The sequence below is a fragment of the Oncorhynchus gorbuscha genome, linkage group LG03 (genome assembly GCF_021184085.1).
Source record: "Oncorhynchus gorbuscha isolate QuinsamMale2020 ecotype Even-year linkage group LG03, OgorEven_v1.0, whole genome shotgun sequence".
In the NCBI taxonomy this organism is placed as follows: Eukaryota; Metazoa; Chordata; class Actinopteri; order Salmoniformes; family Salmonidae; genus Oncorhynchus; species Oncorhynchus gorbuscha.
The window spans coordinates 22,405,165-22,424,380 of NC_060175.1; the positions used below are offsets into that span (position 1 = coordinate 22,405,165).

Here is a 19,216-nt window from a genome sequence, read left to right on the forward strand (position 1 = left end):
CTGTCCCTGAACAGGCAAAATCTGTCAATTATGCCACTCAGAACAAATACAGAGACCATGTCGCTAAAAATGGAAACATAATTCATCGGACAGTGATGCAAGGTGGAAAAATACTAAAGATGGGTGCATGCACTGAGGATCAACACACGCAAGAGCCAAATGCCCAGCATATGGGTTGGGGCAAAAAAGTATTTAGTCAGCCACCAATTGTGCAAGTTCTCCCACTTAAAAAGATGAGAGAGTCCTGTAATTTTCATCATAGGCACACTTACTTCAACTATGACAGACAAAATTATTTAAAAAATCCAGAAAATCACATTGTAGGATTTTTAATGAATTTATTTGCAAATGATGGTGGAAAATAAGTATTTGGTCAATAACAAAAGTTTATCTCAATACTTTGTTATATACCCTTTGTTGGCATTGACAGAGGTCAAACGTTTTATGTAAGTCTTCACAAGATTTTCACACACTGTTACTGGTATTTTGGCCCATTCCTCCATGCACATCTCCTCTAGAGCAGTGATGTTTTGGGGCTGTTGCTGGGCAACACAGACATTCAACTCCCTCCAAAGATTTTCTATGGGGTTGAGATCTGGAGACGGGCTAGGCCACTCCAGGACCTTGAAATGCTTCTTACGAAGCCATTCCTTCATTGCCCGGGCGGTGTGTTTGGGATCATTGTCATGCTGAAAGACCCAGCCATCTTCATCTTCAATGCCCTTGCTGATGGTAGGCTTTGTTACTTTGGTGCCAGCTCTCTGCAGGTCATTCACTAGGACCCCCCGTGTGGTTCTGGGATTTTTGCTCACTGTTCTTGTGATCATTTTGACCCCACGGGGTGAGATCTTGCGTGGAGCCCCAGATCGAGGGAGATTATCAGTGGTCTTGTATGTCTTCCATTTCCTAATAATTGCTCCCACAGTTGATTTCTTCAAACCAAGCTGCTTACCTATTGCAGATTCAGTCTTCCCAGCCTGGTGCAGGTCTACAATTTTGTTTCTGGTGTCCTTTGACAGCTCTTTGGTCTTGGCCATAGTGGAGTTTGGAGTGTGACTGTTTGAGATTGTGGACAAGTGTCTTTTATACTGATAACAAGTTCAAACAGGTGCCATTAATACAGGTAACGAGTGGAGGACAGAGGAGCCTCTTAAAGAAGAAGTTACAGGTCTGTGAGAGCCAGAAATCTTGCTTGTTTGTAGGTGACCAAATACTTATTTTCCACCATAATTTGCAAATAAATTCATTACAAATCCTACAATGTGATTTTCTGGATTTTTCTTCTCATTTTGTCTGTCATAGTTGAAGTGTACCTATGATGAAAATTACAGGCCTCTCTCATCTTTTTAAGTGGGAGAACTTGCACAATTGGTGGCTGACTACATACTTTTTTGCCCCACTGTATATGCAAATTATGTGGAAAAAAATAAAAAATTTGCTAAAGCTTGCCTAGTTAAATAAATCATTTTTTTTGTCACATACACATGGTCAGCAGATGTTAATGCGAGTGTAGCGAAATGCTTGTGCTTCTAGTTCCGACAATGCCGTAATAACCAACAAGTAATCTAGCTAACAATTCCAAAACTACTACCTTATAGATACAAGTGTAAGGGGATAAAGAATATATACATAAAGATATATGAATGAGTGATGGTACAGAGCGGCATAGGCAAGATACAGTAGATGGTATTGAGTACAGTATATACATATGAGATGAGTATGTAAACAAAGTGGCATAGTTAAAGTGGCTAGTGACACATGTATTACATAAATAAGCAGTAGATGATATAGAGTACAGTATATACGTATACATATGAGATTAATAATGTAGGGTATGTAAACATTATATTAGGTAGCATTGTTTAAAGTGGCTAGTGATATATTTTACATAATTTCCCATCAATTCCCATTATTAAAGTGGCTGGAGTTGAGTCAGTGTGTTGGCAGCAGCCACTCAATGTTAGTGGTGGCTGTTTAACAGTCTGATGGCCTTGAGATAGAAGCTGTTTTTCAGTCTCTCGGTCCCAGCTTTGATGCACCTGTACTGACCTCGCCTTCTGGATGATAGCGGGGTGAACAGGCAGTGGCTCGGGTGGTTGTTGTCCTTGATGATCTTTATGGCCTTCCTGTGACATCGAGTGGTGTAGGTGTCCTGGAGGGCAGGTAGTTTGCCCCCGGTGATGCGTTGTGCAGACCTCACTACCCTCTCGAGAGCCTTACGGTTGTGGGCGGAGCAGTTGCCGTACCAGGCGGTGATACAGCCCGACAGGATGCTCTCGATTGTGCATCTGTAGAAATTTGTGAGTGCTTTTGGTGACAAGCCGAATATCTTCAGCCTCCTGAGGTTGAAGAGGCGCTGCTGCGCCTTCTTCACAATGCTGTCTGTGTGGGTGGACCAATTCAGTTTGTCTGTGATGTGTACGCTGAGGAACTTAAAACTTACTACCCTCTCCACTATTGTTCCATCGATGTGGATAGGGGGGGTGTTCCCTCTGCTGTTTACTGAAGTCCACAATCATCTCCTTAGTTTTGTTGACATTGAGTGTGAGGTTATTTTCCTGACACCACACTCCAAGGACCCTCACCTCCTCCCTGTAGGCCGTCTCGTCGTTGTTGGTAATCAAGCCTACCACTGTCATGTTTTGTCTTATATTGTCTTGTCATTTTGCTTTTCCTTCTGTTCGTTTTCCCCCTGCTGGTCTTTTTAGGTTCGTTCCCCTTTTTCTCTCTCCCTCTCTCTCTCTCTTCTCTCTATCATTCCGTTCCTGCTCCCTGCTGTTCCTATTCCCCTAATCAATCATTTAGTCTTCCCACACCTGTTCCCTATCTTTTCCCCTGATTAGAGTCCCTATTTCTCCCCTTGTTTTCCGTTTCTGTCCTGTCGGATCCTTGTATACTGTTCATCGTGCTGTTTCTTTGTATCGCCCTGTCGTGTCGTGTTTCCCTCAGATGCTGCGTGGTGAGCAGGTGTCTGAGTCTGCTACGGTCAAGTGCCTTCCCGAGGCAACCTGCAGTTCATTATCGAGTCTCCAGTCAGTTTTTCGTGATTACGAGTGAAATTGTTTCTTGTGCTTTATTTACCGCTCCGATTTGTCTAGGAGTATTGCTATTTCCTTAAACTGGATTAAAGACTCTGTTTTCGCCAAATCGCTTTTGGGTCCTCATTCACCTGCATAACAGAAGGATCCGACCAAAGAATGGACCCAGCGACTACAGACGCTCGTAACACTGCCGTCGAGATCCAAGGAGCCATGCTCGGCAGACACGAGCAGGAATTGTCTGCTGCTCGTCATGCCATGGAGAACCTGGCCGCTCAGGTTTCCGACCTCTCTGGACAGTTCCAGAGTCTTCGTCTCGTGCCACCTGTTACTTCCTGGTCTGCCGAGCCTCCGGAACCTAGGGTTAATAACCCACCTTGCTACTCCGGGCAGCCCAAGGAGTGCCGCTCCTTTCTCACCCAGTGTGATATTGTGTTCTCTCTCCAACCCAACACATACTCTAGAGAGAGAGCTCGGGTTGCTTACGTCATTTCACTCCTAACTGGCCGGGCTCGAGAGTGGGGCACAGCTATCTGGGAGGCAAGGGCTGATTGTTCAAACAATTACCAGAACTTTAAAGAGGAGATGATTCGGGTTTTTGACCGTTCAGTTTTTGGTAGGGAGGCTTCTAGGGCCCTGGCTTCCCTATGCCAAGGTGATCGATCCATAACGGATTACTCTATAGAGTTTCACACTCTTGCTGCCTCTAGTGACTGGAACGAGCCGGCGCTGCTCGCTCGTTTTCTGGAGGGACTCCACGCAGTGGTCAAAGATGAGATTCTCTCCCGGGAGGTTCCTTCCAGTGTGGACTCTTTGATTGCTCTCGCCATCCGCATAGAACGACGGGTAGATCTTCGTCACCAAGCTCGTGGAAGAGAGCTCGCGTCACGGTGTTTCCCTGCTCCCCATCGCAACCATCTCCCTCCTCTGGCTCAGAGACTGAGCCCATGCAGCTGGGAGGTATTCGCATCTCGACTAAGGAGAGGGAACGGAGGATCACCAACCGCCTGTGCCTCTATTGCGGATTTGATGGACATTTTGTCAATTCATGTCCAGTAAAGCCAGAGCTCATCAGTAAGCGGAGGGCTACTGGTGAGCGCTACTACTCAGGTCTCTCCATCTAGATCCTGTACTACTATGTCGGTCCATCTACGCTGGACCGGTTCGGGTGCTACATGCAGTGCCTTGATAGACTCTGGGGCTGAGGGTTGTTTCATGGACGAAGCATGGGCTCGGAAACATGACATTCCTTTCAGACAGTTAGACAAGCCTACGCCCATGTTCGCCTTAGATGGTAGTCATCTTCCCAGTATCAGATTTGAGACACTACCTTTAACCCTCACAGTATCTGGTAACCACAGTGAGACTATTTCTTTTTTGATTTTTCGTTCACCTTTTACACCTGTTGTTTTGGGTCATCCCTGGCTAGTATGTCATAATCCTTCTATTAATTGGTCTAGTAATTCTATCCTATCCTGGAATGTTTCTTGTCATGTGAAGTGTTTAATGTCTGCCATCCCTCCCATTTCTTCTGTCCCCACTTCTCAGGAGGAACCTGGCGATTTGACAGGAGTGCCGGAGGAATATCATGATCTGCGCACGGTCTTCAGTCGGTCCCGAGCCAACTCCCTTCCTCCTCACCGGTCGTATGATTGTAGTATTGATCTCCTTCCGGGGACCACTCCTCCTCGGGGTAGACTATACTCTCTGTCGGCTCCCGAACGTAAGGCTCTCGAGGATTATTTGTCTGTGTCTCTTGACGCCGGTACCATAGTGCCTTCTTCCTCTCCGGCCGGGGCGGGGTTTTTTTTTGTTAAGAAAAAGGACGGTACTCTGCGCCCCTGCGTGGATTATCGAGGGCTGAATGACATAACGGTTAAGAATCGTTATCCGCTTCCCCTTATGTCATCAGCCTTCGAGATTCTGCAGGGAGCCAGGTGCTTTACTAAGTTGGATCTTCGTAACGCTTACCATCTCGTGCGCATCAGAGAGGGGGACGAGTGGAAAACGGCGTTTAACACTCCGTTAGGGCATTTTGAGTACCGGGTTCTGCCGTTTGGTCTCGCCAATGCGCCAGCTGTTTTTCAGGCATTAGTTAATGATGTTCTGAGAGACATGCTGAACATCTTTGTTTTTGTCTATCTTGACGATATCCTGATTTTTTCACCGTCACTCGAGATTCATGTTCAACACGTTCGACGTGTTCTCCAGCGCCTTTTAGAGAATTGTCTCTACGTGAAGGCTGAGAAGTGCTCTTTTCATGTCTCCTCCGTTACTTTTCTCGGTTCCGTTATTTCCGCTGAAGGCATTCAGATGGATTCCGCTAAGGTCCAAGCTGTCAGTGAGTGGCCCGTTCCAAGGTCACGTGTCGAGTTGCAGCGCTTTCTAGGTTTCGCTAATTTCTATCGGCGTTTCATTCGTAATTTCGGTCAAGTTGCTGCCCCTCTCACAGCTCTTACTTCTGTCAAGACGTGTTTTAAGTGGTCCGGTTCCGCCCAGGGAGCTTTTGATCTTCTAAAAGAACGTTTTACGTCCGCTCCTATCCTCGTTACTCCTGACGTCACTAGACAATTCATTGTCGAGGTTGACGCTTCAGAGGTAGGCGTGGGAGCCATTCTATCCCAGCGCTTCCAGTCTGACGATAAGGTTCATCCTTGCGCTTATTTTTCTCATCGCCTGTCGCCATCTGAACGCAACTATGATGTGGGTAACCGCGAACTGCTCGCCATCCACTTAGCCCTAGGCGAATGGCGACAGTGGTTGGAGGGGGCGACCGTTCCTTTTGTCGTTTGGACAGACCATAAGAACCTTGAGTACATCCGTTCTGCCAAACGACTTAATGCTCGTCAATCTCGTTGGGCGTTATTTTTCGCTCGTTTCGAGTTTGTGATTTCTTACCGTCCGGGTAGCAAGAACACCAAGCCTGATGCCTTATCCCGTTTTTTTAGTTCTTCTGTGGCTTCTACTGATCCCGAGGGGATTCTTCCTTATGGGCGTGTTGTCGGGTTGACAGTCTGGGGAATTGAAAGACAGGTTAAGCAAGCACTCACGCACACTGCGTCGCCGCGCGCTTGTCCTAGTAACCTTCTTTTCGTTCCTGTTTCCACTCGTCTGGCTGTTCTTCAGTGGGCTCACTCTGCCAAGTTAGCTGGTCATCCCGGTGTTCGAGGCACTCTTGCTTCTATTCGCCAGCGCTTTTGGTGGCCGACTCAGGAGCGTGACACGCGCCGTTTCGTGGCTGCTTGTTCGGACTGCGCGCAGACTAAGTCAGGTAACTCTCCTCCTGCCGGTCGTCTCAGACCGCTCCCCATTCCTTCTCGACCATGGTCTCACATCGCCCTAGACTTCATTACCGGTCTGCCTTTGTCTGCGGGGAAGACTGTGATTCTTACGGTTGTCGATAGGTTCTCTAAGGCGGCACATTTCATTCCTCTCGCTAAACTTCCTTCCGCTAAGGAGACGGCACAAATCATCATCGAGAATGTGTTCAGAATTCATGGCCTCCCGTTAGACGCCGTTTCAGACAGAGGTCCGCAATTCACGTCACAGTTTTGGAGGGAGTTCTGTCGTTTGATTGGTGCGTCCGTCAGTCTCTCTTCCGGGTTTCATCCCCAGTCTAACGGTCAAGCAGAGAGGGCCAATCAGACGATTGGTCGCATACTACGCAGCCTTTCTTTCAGAAACCCTGCGTCTTGGGCAGAACAGCTCCCCTGGGCAGAATACGCTCACAACTCGCTTCCTTCGTCTGCTACCGGGTTATCTCCGTTTCAGAGTAGTCTGGGTTACCAGCCTCCTCTGTTCTCATCCCAGCTTGCCGAGTCCAGTGTTCCCTCCGCTCAAGCGTTTGTCCAACGTTGTGAGCGCACCTGGAGGAGGGTGAGGTCTGCACTTTGCCGTTACAGGGCACAGACTGTGAGAGCCGCCAATAAACGTAGGATTAAGAGTCCTAGGTATTGTTGCGGCCAGAGAGTGTGGCTTTCCACTCGCAACCTTCCTCTTACGACAGCTTCTCGTAAGTTGACTCCGTGGTTCATTGGTCCGTTCCGTGTCTCCCAGGTCGTCAATCCTGTCGCTGTGCGACTGCTTCTTCCGCGACATCTTCGTCGCGTCCATCCTGTCTTCCATGTCTCCTGTGTCAAGCCCTTTCTTCGCACCCCCGTTCGTCTTCCCTCCCCCCTCCCGTCCTTGTCGAGAGCGCACCTATTTACAAGGTACGTAGGATCATGGACATGCGTTCTCGGGGACGGGGTCACCAATACTTAGTGGATTGGGAGGGTTACGGTCCTGAGGAGAGGAGTTGGGTTCCGTCTCGGGACGTGCTGGACCGTTCACTGATTGATGATTTCCTCCGTTGCCGCCAGGATTCCTCCTCGAGTGCGCCAGGAGGCGCTCGGTGAGTGGGGAGGTACTGTCATGTTTTGTCTTATATTGTCTTGTCATTTTGCTTTTCCTTCTGTTCGTTTTCCCCCTGCTGGTCTTTTTAGGTTCGTTCCCCTTTTTCTCTCTCCCTCTCTCTCTCTCTTCTCTCTATCATTCCGTTCCTGCTCCCTGCTGTTCCTATTCCCCTAATCAATCATTTAGTCTTCCCACACCTGTTCCCTATCTTTTCCCCTGATTAGAGTCCCTATTTCTCCCCTTGTTTTCCGTTTCTGTCCTGTCGGATCCTTGTATACTGTTCACCGTGCTGTGTCTTTGTATCGCCCTGTCGTGTCGTGTTTCCCTCAGATGCTGCGTGGTGAGCAGGTGTCTGAGTCTGCTACGGTCAAGTGCCTTCCCGAGGCAACCTGCAGTTCATTATCGAGTCTCCAGTCAGTTCTCGTGATTACGAGTGAAATTGTTTCTTGTGCTTTATTTACCGCTCCGATTTGTCTAGGAGTATTGCTATTTCCTTAAACTGGATTAAAGACTCTGTTTTCGCCAAGTCGCTTTTGGGTCCTCATTCACCTGCATAACAACCACTGTTTTGTCGTCCGCAAACTTGATGATTGAGTTGGAGATGGCGTTAGGGCAGTGTGCAGATGGGTTAGGGCAGTGTGCAGTGTGGTTGAGATTGCATCGTCTGTGGACCTATTTGGGCGGTAAGCAAATTGGAGTGGGTCTAGGGTGTCAGGTAGGGTGGTCCTTGACTAGTCTCTCAAAGCACTTCATGATGACGGAAGTGAGTGCTACGGGGCTGTAGTCGTTTAGCTCAGTTAGCTTTTTTGGGAACAGGAACAATGGTGGCCCTCTTGAAGCATGTGGGAACAACAGACTGGGATAAGGATTGATTGAATATGTCCGTAAACACACCAGCCAGCTGCGTCAGCTGACCAATGAAGATGTGCTGTGGGAATGGCTTCCTCAGGGGGAGGCTGCATTGGAGCTAATCAATAAATTGGTAAGCAACTAACCAATACTGAGGTAGTGTGACCCTACAATGTGATGCAAGTGACAAAGGCCTAGGGGCAGCGCTCGTGCAGAAGGGGAAGCCCATTGCAATTTGCTTCAAGGACATTGACAGCCACAGAGCAAGGATATGCCCAAATTGAAAAGGAGTGCCTAGCCATAGTGTTTGCCTGTGACCGTTCTGATCAGTACCTTCGTGGTAGGGACATTATCACGGTGCACACTGACCACAAGCTGCTTGAGGTTATCTTTAAAAACCTCTTCTGTCTGCCCCGAAGCGACTTCAACTACAGGTAGAATACAGGCTATGTTTGAAGATGTGAACCATGCTACTGATCAAAACATTTCCCCGCAGACACGGGATGCTATCAAAGCTCATTCAGCAGAGGACAAGACTTCTTGAATGCTTCAGTCTTTTATCCTAAGAGGCTGGCCGGACACAAGAAAGAGTACGCCCATCCTGGTGAGTGACTACTGGACATACAGAGCCGAACTCACAATGCAGGATGCGGTTGTCTACAAAAGTGACAGGGTGGTAGTGCCAGAAACTCTACGCCCGATGATTCTCTCTCGCACCCATGCAGGGCACTCAGGGGTCGAAGCCAGTCTCAACAAAGCCAGAGACTCAGTATTCTGACTCAACATGACCCAATAAATTAATCATTTTGTGGCTGTGTGCAGCATATGTAATGCTAATCTACCTAAGCAGCAAAAGGAAACGCTGCAGCCACATAACGTACCAGCACGTCCTTGGTCTAAAGAGGGAATGGATCTGTTCACACTAAAGAACGTTCCTTTTTTATTTATACTGGACTACTATTCCGATTTTTAGGAGGTGGAGAAATGGATTGACACAACAGTCGCTTGCATCAGTGACTGTTGTAAGCAGCATTTTAGCAGATATGGTAGTGGTGTAGTAATGGATAATGGGCCGCAGTTCATGAGTCAAGACTTTGCTTTGTTTGTAAAAGCCTTGGAGTTCCATCATGTGACCTCCTCACCCTACCACAGTCAGAGTAATGGTAAGGCGGAGTCAGCAGAGAAAATAGCAAAGATTCTTATCACAAATACTATGCACGAAGGCAAAGATGTGTGGCAAGCCATTTTGGCGTGGAGAAATACTCCCACAGAGGGCTTCGGCAGCAGTCCTGTACAGCGCTTAATGTCTAGATGCACCCGCTCTCTGTTGCCAACAGCTCCCAAGCTCCTTGCACCATAGGTCATTGGGGATGTTCAGGCTCACAAATGTGCACGTCAGGACAAGTCAAAACATTACTATGACCAGCATGCAAAAAAATCAAGGCCAAGCTGTCAGAGTGCTCCTGTCACCTCACGCCAGGGATGCCACATGGAGTCTTGGCACATGCATAGGGCACATCAGCGCAAGGTCATATGAAGTAGAAGTAAAGGGCTGAAAGTATGGAAGGAACCGGAAGGACATACCCCCAGTTCAGGAAAGCATGTGGAACAGGAGGGACACATGGGAAGACTGGGAATATCCTCTGGGTGGTGCGGGCAGGACACTTAATGAGGAGACGGCAAGACCCCACCGGGGCAGTTCTCTTCTGGCTGTGTCACGGTCTAGTAGAAAGACGTACCAAGGCGCAACGTGATTTGAGTTCCACATATTTATTTAAAGTGAAACTTCGAAACAAAACAAGAAACAAACACCGACCGTGAACAAACGTAGTGCTACATGCACTCACTCAAAACAATTTCCCACAAAGCAGGTGGGAGAAAGGGCTTCCTAAATATGATACCCAATTAGAGGCAACAATTACCAGCTGCCTCTAATTGGGAACCATACAAACCAGCCACATAGAAAATAAATTACTAGAACACCCCCCCCCACGAACACCCCCCTAGTCACGCTCTGACCTAAACACTCTGACCTAAACAGAACCGAGGGCTCTCTATGGTCAGGGCGTGACAGTCTGTGCCTCCACAATTTGAGGCTCCCAAGCTGCACAGCAGTCTAAGGCACTGCATGTAGAGGTGTCACTACACTTTGGTTCGATTCCAGGCTGTCTCATAACCGGCCATGATTGGTAGTCCCATAGGGCGGCGCGCAATTGGCCCGGCGCTGTCCAGGTTTGGTCGGGATAGGACGTCATTGTAAATAAGAATTTGTTCTTAACTGATTTGCCTGGCTAAATAAAGGTCAAATTAAAATAAAATAAATAAACATTTCAGGAGGCTGTGGAAGAGGAAGGAGAGGCCCTGAGGATCCTAGAGGTTCCCAACGTCCCAGAGGTACCCAACGTCCTAGAGGTTCCACACGTCCCAGAGGTACCCAACGTCCTAGAGGTTCCCAACGTCCCAGAGGTACCCAACGTCCCAGAGGTACCCAACGTCCTAGAGGTTCCCAACGTCCCAGAGGTACCCAACGTCCCAGAGGTACCCAACGTCCTAGAGGTTCCCAACGTCCCAGAGGTTCCCAACGTCCCAGAGGTACCCAACGTCCTAGAGGTTCCCAACGTCCCAGAGGTACCCAACGTCCCAGAGGTTCCCAACGTCCCAGAGGTATCCAACGTCCTAGAGGTTCCCAACGTCCCAGAGGTACCCAACGTCCCAGAGGTACCCAACGTCCCAGAGATGCCCAATATGCTACCAGCGTGACACACTAGGACAAGGGCTAACATAATTCTGCCCCTGTGTTATGGGGACTATGTCCCTTATGAGGTGGATAATGACATTTTTTATTTTATAAAAATTCAAAATATTTTTACAAAATCATAATGTACTGGTATTAAAATGGTATGAAGTGATCGAGCTAATTATATATGAAAAGGAAGATGTTAAGATAATGGGTATAATGCCAATCCAACACATTTCTAGGATGTATGAACAGGTGCATTAAGAGTGTCTGATTAGAATGTGGTAACCTGTAACATGTAACACCTGAGTTAAGGATTATGCTTCTATTTTACCAAACTCTCCGACGGAAGTTATTCACATACATATAATAACAGTTGGGTCTAATAGTGTTGCTGTCCTGGTATGTGTTTGTGAACAGAGCCCCAGGACCAGCTTGCTTCGGGGCTCTTCTCCAGGTTAATCTCTCTGTAGGTGATGACTTTGTAATGGAAGGTTTGGGAATCGCTTCTTTTTACATGGTTGTAGAATTTAACGGCTCTTTTTTTGGATTTAGATCATTCGCGGGTATCGGTCTAATTCTGCTCTGCGTGCATTATCTCTCTCTCTCTCTCTCTCTCTCTCTCTCTCTCTCTCTCTCTCTCTCTCTCTCTCTCTCTCTCTCTCTCTCTCTCTCTCTCTCTCTCTCTCTGCCCTCTGGTGGTGAGCGGTTTGTGCCCATATTCATAGGTCAACGCTCTCTTTCAGCACGCGGGTCCCTTCAGGAGTGACAACTGGATGCGGGACTGGCGCAGGGGGGGGAAACTGATAAATATGTGCCGGTAACAGGGGCTGCCGCTTTTCGCGCTGAGTGCGTTTTCGGGACTAGAGAGGTACTAGCCATTGTGCCAGGATCCGTGGTCGGGAATGCTCGTGAAGATGCTGTGGAATTGGAAGATCCTCGTTTCGCACGTGTACTGCGCCAGCTTCCTCCTGTTCTGGATTATACTGGGCACGGCAGTGGCGGAAGTGAAAGGGTCCCCGCAAGGGATTCCTCTCTCAGTGTGAGTGGAGGATGTCATATCTTAACATTTTAGGTACTCAATAGTTACACCACATGTTGTTGAGTTTTTCAGTTATATTTCCTGAAGTGTGTAAGCAGTAGATTTGTAATAGTAAAAATGATAAACAAGCCGAAAACATCATCATGTAATAACAATGTAACCACAACTGCATAACACTAATAATACATCGTTTTTGTTATTTATTTATTTATTAGTGTTGGTGTCTAATAAATAATGACCAACTATAGACTTCTCTACCCTAACCCCAAGTCTATTGCTGTTATAGATAGATCATATCTGGCATAAGAACAACAAATGAATCATATATCATCATATATGAAATGTACACACTATTTAAATGTACAGATGTCTTTATTTTAAACTGATTGTATACAAAACCATGTTCATTTGTGGATGTTAACCCAGAGTGCTGTACTTTGGTCTGCATAGAGACACCACAGTCTACAATGTACAGTTTAAGGAAGGCTTTAGACAAAAGTTTGCATCAACTTTAGCTTCATAAACTATCAATTTATAACACATCATAAACACCAAGCAAACATGAATAAACCGCTACATTGAATGAGATCACTTATCTACAATGTAGGTCTAGTGTATTTGGCATATTGTTGATGGAGGCAAATTCAACACACCTCAAAACAATGTATTTCTTATATGAGGGTCTTGTGTTTTTTTTAAAAACAGGAGTATCTTCAAGAAAATAGTTTATACTCAAACCAGCCATATAACACACAAACAACTTCTAGATATCCATGGATCTATGATTTAATTTTTAGAAATTTGTTTAGAAATTTCTGGTGCAGTTTGTGTTTTCTTGTTATCTCAGCTGTACGTTATTAAAATGTGTGTGTAATGTCACAGAATGTCCGGTGTTCACCTGAACTGGTATAATAACAATATAGAAATGTTCTGTTGGTTTCCAGGGTGAAGTTATGGGCCTCAGCGTTTGGTGGAGAAATTAAATCAATTTCTGCAAAATACTCTGGATCCCAGCTGCTGCAGAAGGTATCTCTTTCTTTCCTCAATCTTAATCTCATTCCTATACACACACACAGACACACACACAGTATATGGTGTAATGCTGCATTTCCATTTAATGGCTGCTGACACATTTCTGTGTCCCAGCTGAATACTGATGTGTTGTGTATGAAAGGACTCAGGTGTGTGGATCAGGGCCCCATCTCTCCATCTGTGTGTGTGTGTGTGTGGGGGGGGTGTACTGGATACAGCCCATTAACCACAGCACGGGTTCTTCTCTCATCTCATCTCCAGTTCACTCTCTGGAGTAAAGAGTTTCAACCCCAGGATATCAATGTGACAAGGAGACAAATTGAATAAGAGTGTGTTGAGTGTGATGGGCTGTGATGGGTTGGGATGGGGTGGGATGGGCTGGAGGCAATGGGTGGGGTAGAGAGAGAGTGGGAAGAAGAGAGAGAGAAAGAGATATGGGTTTGCAGAGAAAAGCCCCTAAGTGAAAGTAAATGACCACTTGGCAGCAGCCATGTGCTCCCCAGTGTGTACAGAGGTTATGGTTTGAACACTACAGCACCTGTCATCCAAGTGGAGACAATGTACTATACTGTATGTTGGATAGGGTTGCAAAAATGTGTAATCTTTCCAAAAATTCCCAGGTTTTCCAGAAATCCTGGTTGGAAGATTCGCAGAATCAGAAGGGAATAAGCAGAAAATTGTGAATCCTTCAACCAGGATTTCTGGAATCTTGCAAACCGAATGCTGGACCCAGAGCACTGGCTGCAGTACTGTAAAAGTACAGAGTTTGTGTTATCTTGGCAATGTGGGCATTTTGAAGTTTAAGCACTATTTGTACTGTAATGAACTCACAGCATCAGAACTGAGCACTAATGTGCATACGTTATGGGAAAGCAGATGGATTGATTTAAAACTTGGCCATATGGCCCTATGTGCTTACACCTGAATGTTGACAGTCATTTTATTCCAACAGATTTTATGCTCCTTTCCTTCAATTGAGCTTTAATTAAACGCTGCATTTAAATAAAAAAAATATTGCAGACTTGCAGCATTTTGAAATAAGTTTGATGGAAAACATGGGTCATAATCATTAGTGCACACTGTAATAAACTGTAGCAAAACATTTTGCAACAAAAAATATTTGGCTAGGAAAATAGAGTTTCTTATTTGGACAAGTTCAGGTAGTCCCTCCCTGTTTCAGTCCGTTTGGTTCCTAGTGAATACGACCCGGATATGTTACATTCACACAGTACATACTGTACTGTATGTAAGTGGTCGGTTGTGTAATGTGATTGAGTGTGAAGTCAGTGGTGATGAGGAGATACATATCCCCATTTAGCTCTGTTCATCAGTCTCTCATTTTCTGATAATGTGGAGCTTAGCTCAGCACCAGGCTGCTGCTGCAATACTCTAACATCCAACACTGTAGCAGTATACAGGTAGTGTGTGTGCTTGTGTTTATGTGTTGGATGGGAGTGTCTGCCTACCTTTTGACTGTATTAACATCCCCAGCTGATCTTGTGTGAGAACAGAACACTCAGAGGTTAAATGTCCCCAGCAGTTGTTTTTCTTTCTGTGTATGTAAGCACTTTCCTCATGTTCCCGTTCACAGATGCATGACTGGTGTAGGACACCTTTCATCCAATCAGCAGGCCTCTAGACCTGCAGGGGCCAGTGAGGCGAGGTGTAGAGAGAGAGGCACGGCTGGATGGTTTTAGGGCTGATCATTAAGGATGATCATTAGGTGGTTTATTATGGGGAATTAGTAGATTTCCACACAGAGCTGAGCTGCTGTATGGACAACAGAACAGGAATATGGATACAGACAGGAGGCTGTGTGTGTGTCTGTGTGACAGCTCCTCAGGCTTGGGTTCGGTCAGGCCTCATCTACACATCAGTCATTACCTTAATCAATAAACATCATCAGTTCTGTTGATGGATGGGGTTTAACCTCTCCCTGATGACTGGGGAGGGGTGGGGGTAGGGGGAGGAAGGGAGGACAGGCGTGAAATGAACTGTTCCGAGCCACTGCCGGCCCACACTCTTCCCTTTCCTGGGTCAATTTCACCCCATGTACTGGGATTTGTGTATGTATGTGTGTGTTCTGCTCATACATTCTCATTTCGACGCTAAACCCACCAATGGTGTGCGTGGCCAAAGAGCTCTATTTTCATGTAAACTGACCAAGGCACCGGTTCCAATCCAAGTGCAAATGCCATTTAGCAAAGACATTTATATCTGTTGGATGACATGAAAATAGAGAGAGGTCTTTGGCCACGCACACCAGTGGTGGGTTTGGTGTCGAAATGAGAATGAATGAGCAGAAAAGAACCCCAAACCTACTGTAAAATATGGTCGTGGATCTTTGATGTTATGGGGCTATTTTGCTTCCACTGGTCCTGGGGACCTTGTTAAGGTCAACAGCATCATGAACTTTACCCAGTGGCCAAAACGCTGGTTGCCTCTGTCAGGAGGTTGAAACTTGGCTGCAAATGGATCTTCCACCAAGACAATAACCCCAAGCATACATCAGAATCCACAAATCAACTCTCCGAGTAGTCTCGTCAGGTATCCCACACGTCGGCTTCTATAGCGCCGTCTGCTCCTCCTTCAGAGATTTGGGCCTGGTCCAGGATAATCAATATGTCTTTCGCCTCTGACTTATTGAAGTAGAAGTCCTTGTCCAAATCAAGGTTAGTGATAGCTGTTCTGATTTCAAGAAGCTCTTTTTGTCATAGGAAACGATGGCGGAAAAATGATGTACGAAACAAGTTAGGATCAGCACAAATAAATACACAAAATAGCACCATCCGTCCAGCCCCATTCTCTCACACAGGATGGTGCCAACTGCCAGTGACCATAGCAACAAAATAAATAACATGCAAAATTTTGACATGCAAAAAAATGATCACTTTCACACCATATGCATGCATAAAAATGTATTTACATGCAACAGAAATTATTTATCAAAAAATCTATTAGAAAACATTTATTTTTAATCGTTAGACATGACTCTGTAAACTGCCAGCTAGCTAGCTGGAGTGGGCAAATTGGACATTCTTGCTGAAGTACCACCACGCAGGCCACATTTTCAACTGTGATTGGTCAACAACTACAGCGCTGCTTGAATAATAGAGCAGAATGATATTTTCTATGGCTCGGTTTAACAGCTTCCACAGGCACGAACACCGCCGAAGGGAGCAAGTAGTAGAGGTTAATGGTTCACTGTCTCAGGCAAAACCAATGAGTTGTGGCGTTCCGCAGGGGAGCGTACTTGGGCCTCTGCTGTTTTTAATTGTATATTAACGTTATGAAAGGTGCTTGTTCTTGCCGTCTTTTATGCGGATGACTCTACACTTCTGGTGTCTCACAAAGTAAAACTATGTTGGAGAGCATAGCTTAGCACAGAGCTTACTAACATTAGAAAATGGTTTGGAGATAATAAGCTATATCTGCACTTAGGGAAAACTGAAGCAATTATTTCTATATCCAGACCTAAGATCGAAGATGGCGTCAGAGGAGATGGGCGCCGTTTTAAGGTCTCCTAACCAATTGTGCTATTATGTGTTTTTTCCGCGATATTTATAAATTATTTTGTACTTTATGTTTCTGCAACCGTATCTTACGTCAGAAAAGAGCTTCTGGATATCAGGACAGCGATCACTCACCTCGGATTAGACAAAGATTTCTTCAACAACAACAACAACAACAGCAGCAAGCAGGACTCACATGATATTCTCCAAACAACCCACAGGGCAGACACAATTATTTGCGAGAGGGAGCGACGCAGAGGAAGTAGAGCTGGATGGGGGACGGGACATCAAAAACTGTAATATCCTATGTTTCACGGAATCATGGCTGAATGGCGACATGGATATTCAGCTAGCGGGATACACGCTGCACCGGCAGGATAGAACAGCACACTCCGGAAAGACGAGGAGGGGGGGAGCGGTCTGTGCATATTTGTAAACAACAGCTGGTGCACGAAATCTAAGGAAGTCTCTAGATTTTACTCGCCTGAAGTTGAGTATATAGTGATAAACTGCAGGCCACACTACTTGCCTAGAGAGTTCTCAGCTATACTTTTTGTACTCAGTCAACTGTATAAGGAAATAAGCAAACAGGAAACCACTTAACCCAGAGGCAGCGCTCCTAGTGGTCGGAGACTTTAATGCAGGGAGACTTAAATCAGTTCTACCAAATCTCTATCAACATGTTAAATGTTCAACCAGAGGGAAAAAAATTCTAGATCACCTGTACTCCACACACAGAGACGCGTACAAAGCTCTCCCTCGCCCTCCATTTGGTAAATCCGACCACAACTCTATCCTCCTGATTCCTGCTTACAAGCTAAAATTAAAGCAGGAAGCACCAGTGACTCGGTCTAGGAAAAAATGGTCAGATGAAGGAGATGCTAAACTACAGGACTGCTTTGCTATCACAGACTGGAACATGTTCCGGGATTCTTCCGATGACATTAAGGAATACATCACATCAGTCACTGGCTTTATCAATAAGTGCATTGAGGACGTCGTCCCCACAGTGACTGTACGTACATACCCCAACCAGAAGCCGTGGATTACAGGCAACATTCGCACTGAGCTAAAGGGTAGAGCTGCTGCTTTCAAGGTGCGGGTCTCTAACCTGGAAGCTTACAAGAAATCCCGCTATGCCCTGAGACGAACCATCAAACAGGCAAAGCGTCAATACAGGGCCAAGATTGAATCACACTACACCGGCTCCGATGCTCGTCGGATGTGGCAGGGCTTGCAAACTATTACAGACAACAAAGGGAAGCACTGCCGCGAGCTGCCCAGTGACACGAGCCTACCAGACGAGCTAAATCACTTCTATGCTCGCTTCGAGGCAAGCAACACTGAGGCATGCATGAGAGCATCAGCTGTTCTGGACAACAGTGTGATCACTCTCTCTGTAGCCGACGTGAGTAAGACCTTTAAACAACCCTAGACCCACTCCAATTTGCATACCGTCCAAACAGATCCACAGATGACGCAATCTCTATTGCACTTCACACTGCCCTTTTCCACCTGGACAGAAGGAACACCTATGTGAGAATGCTGTTCATTGACTACAGCTCAGCGTTCAACACCACCCTCAAAGCTCATCACCAAGCTAAGGATCCTGGGACTAAACACCTCCCTCTGCAACTGGATCCTGAACTTCCTGACAGGCCGCTCCCAGGTGGTGAGGGTAGGTAGCAACACATCTGCCACGCTGATCCTCAACACTAGAGCTCCACAGGGGTGCGTGCTCAGTCCCCTCCTGTACTCCCTGTTCACCCATGACTGCATGGCCAGGCATGACTCCAACACCATCATTAAGTTTGCCGATGACACAACAGTGGTAGGCCTGATCACCGACAACGACGAGACAGCCTATAGGGAGGAGGTCAGAGACCTGGCCGGGTGGTGCCAGAATAACAACCTATCCCTCAGTGTAACCAAGACTAAGGAGATGATTGTGGACTACAGGAAAAGGAACACCGAGCACGTCCCCATTCTCATCGACGGGGATGTATTGGAGCAGGTTGAGAGCTTCAAATTCCTTGGTGTCCACATCAACAACAAACTAGATTGGTCCAAACACACCAAGACAGTCGTGAAGAGGGCACGACAAAGCCTATTCCCCCTCAGGAAACTAAAAAGATTTAGCATGGGTCCTGAGATCCTCAAAAGGTTCTACAGCTGCAATATCGAGAGCATCCTGACCGGTTGCATCACTGCCTGGTAAGGCACGCACACACGCACGCACACACACACACACACACACACACACACACACACACACACACACACACACACACACACACACACACACACACACACACACACACACACACACACACACACACACACACACGCACGCACACACACACACACACACACACACACACACACACACACACACACACACACACACACACACACACACACACACACACACACACACACACACACACACACGCACACACGCACGCACGCACACACACACACACACATACCTTTTTTGGCACCATCGGTTAGAGCCTGTAAGTAAGCATTTCACTGTAAGGTTTACACCTGTTGTATTAAGCGCATGTGACAAATAAACTTTGATTTGATTTGAAATTGTGTAGGGGAAGCT

General features: G+C 46.5%; 1 protein-coding gene across 4 annotated transcripts in view; it reads left to right on the plus strand.

The window, feature by feature from the left end:
* Positions 1 to 11,782: 11,782 nt before the first annotated feature.
* The window catches only part of LOC124018907 (voltage-dependent calcium channel subunit alpha-2/delta-3-like), an 85,616-nt gene continuing 78,182 nt past the window's right edge, over positions 11,783 to 19,216 (plus strand). For all 4 annotated transcript variants that reach the window (XM_046334254.1, XM_046334238.1, XM_046334250.1 and 1 more), the window contains exons 1-2: positions 11,783 to 12,061; positions 13,006 to 13,087. Coding sequence is in view for 3 of the 4 variants with exons in the window: in XM_046334238.1 (XP_046190194.1) it covers positions 11,925 to 12,061; positions 13,006 to 13,087 (219 nt within the window). In the remaining variant the exon portion in view is untranslated. The remainder of the gene's footprint in view (positions 12,062 to 13,005; positions 13,088 to 19,216) is intronic.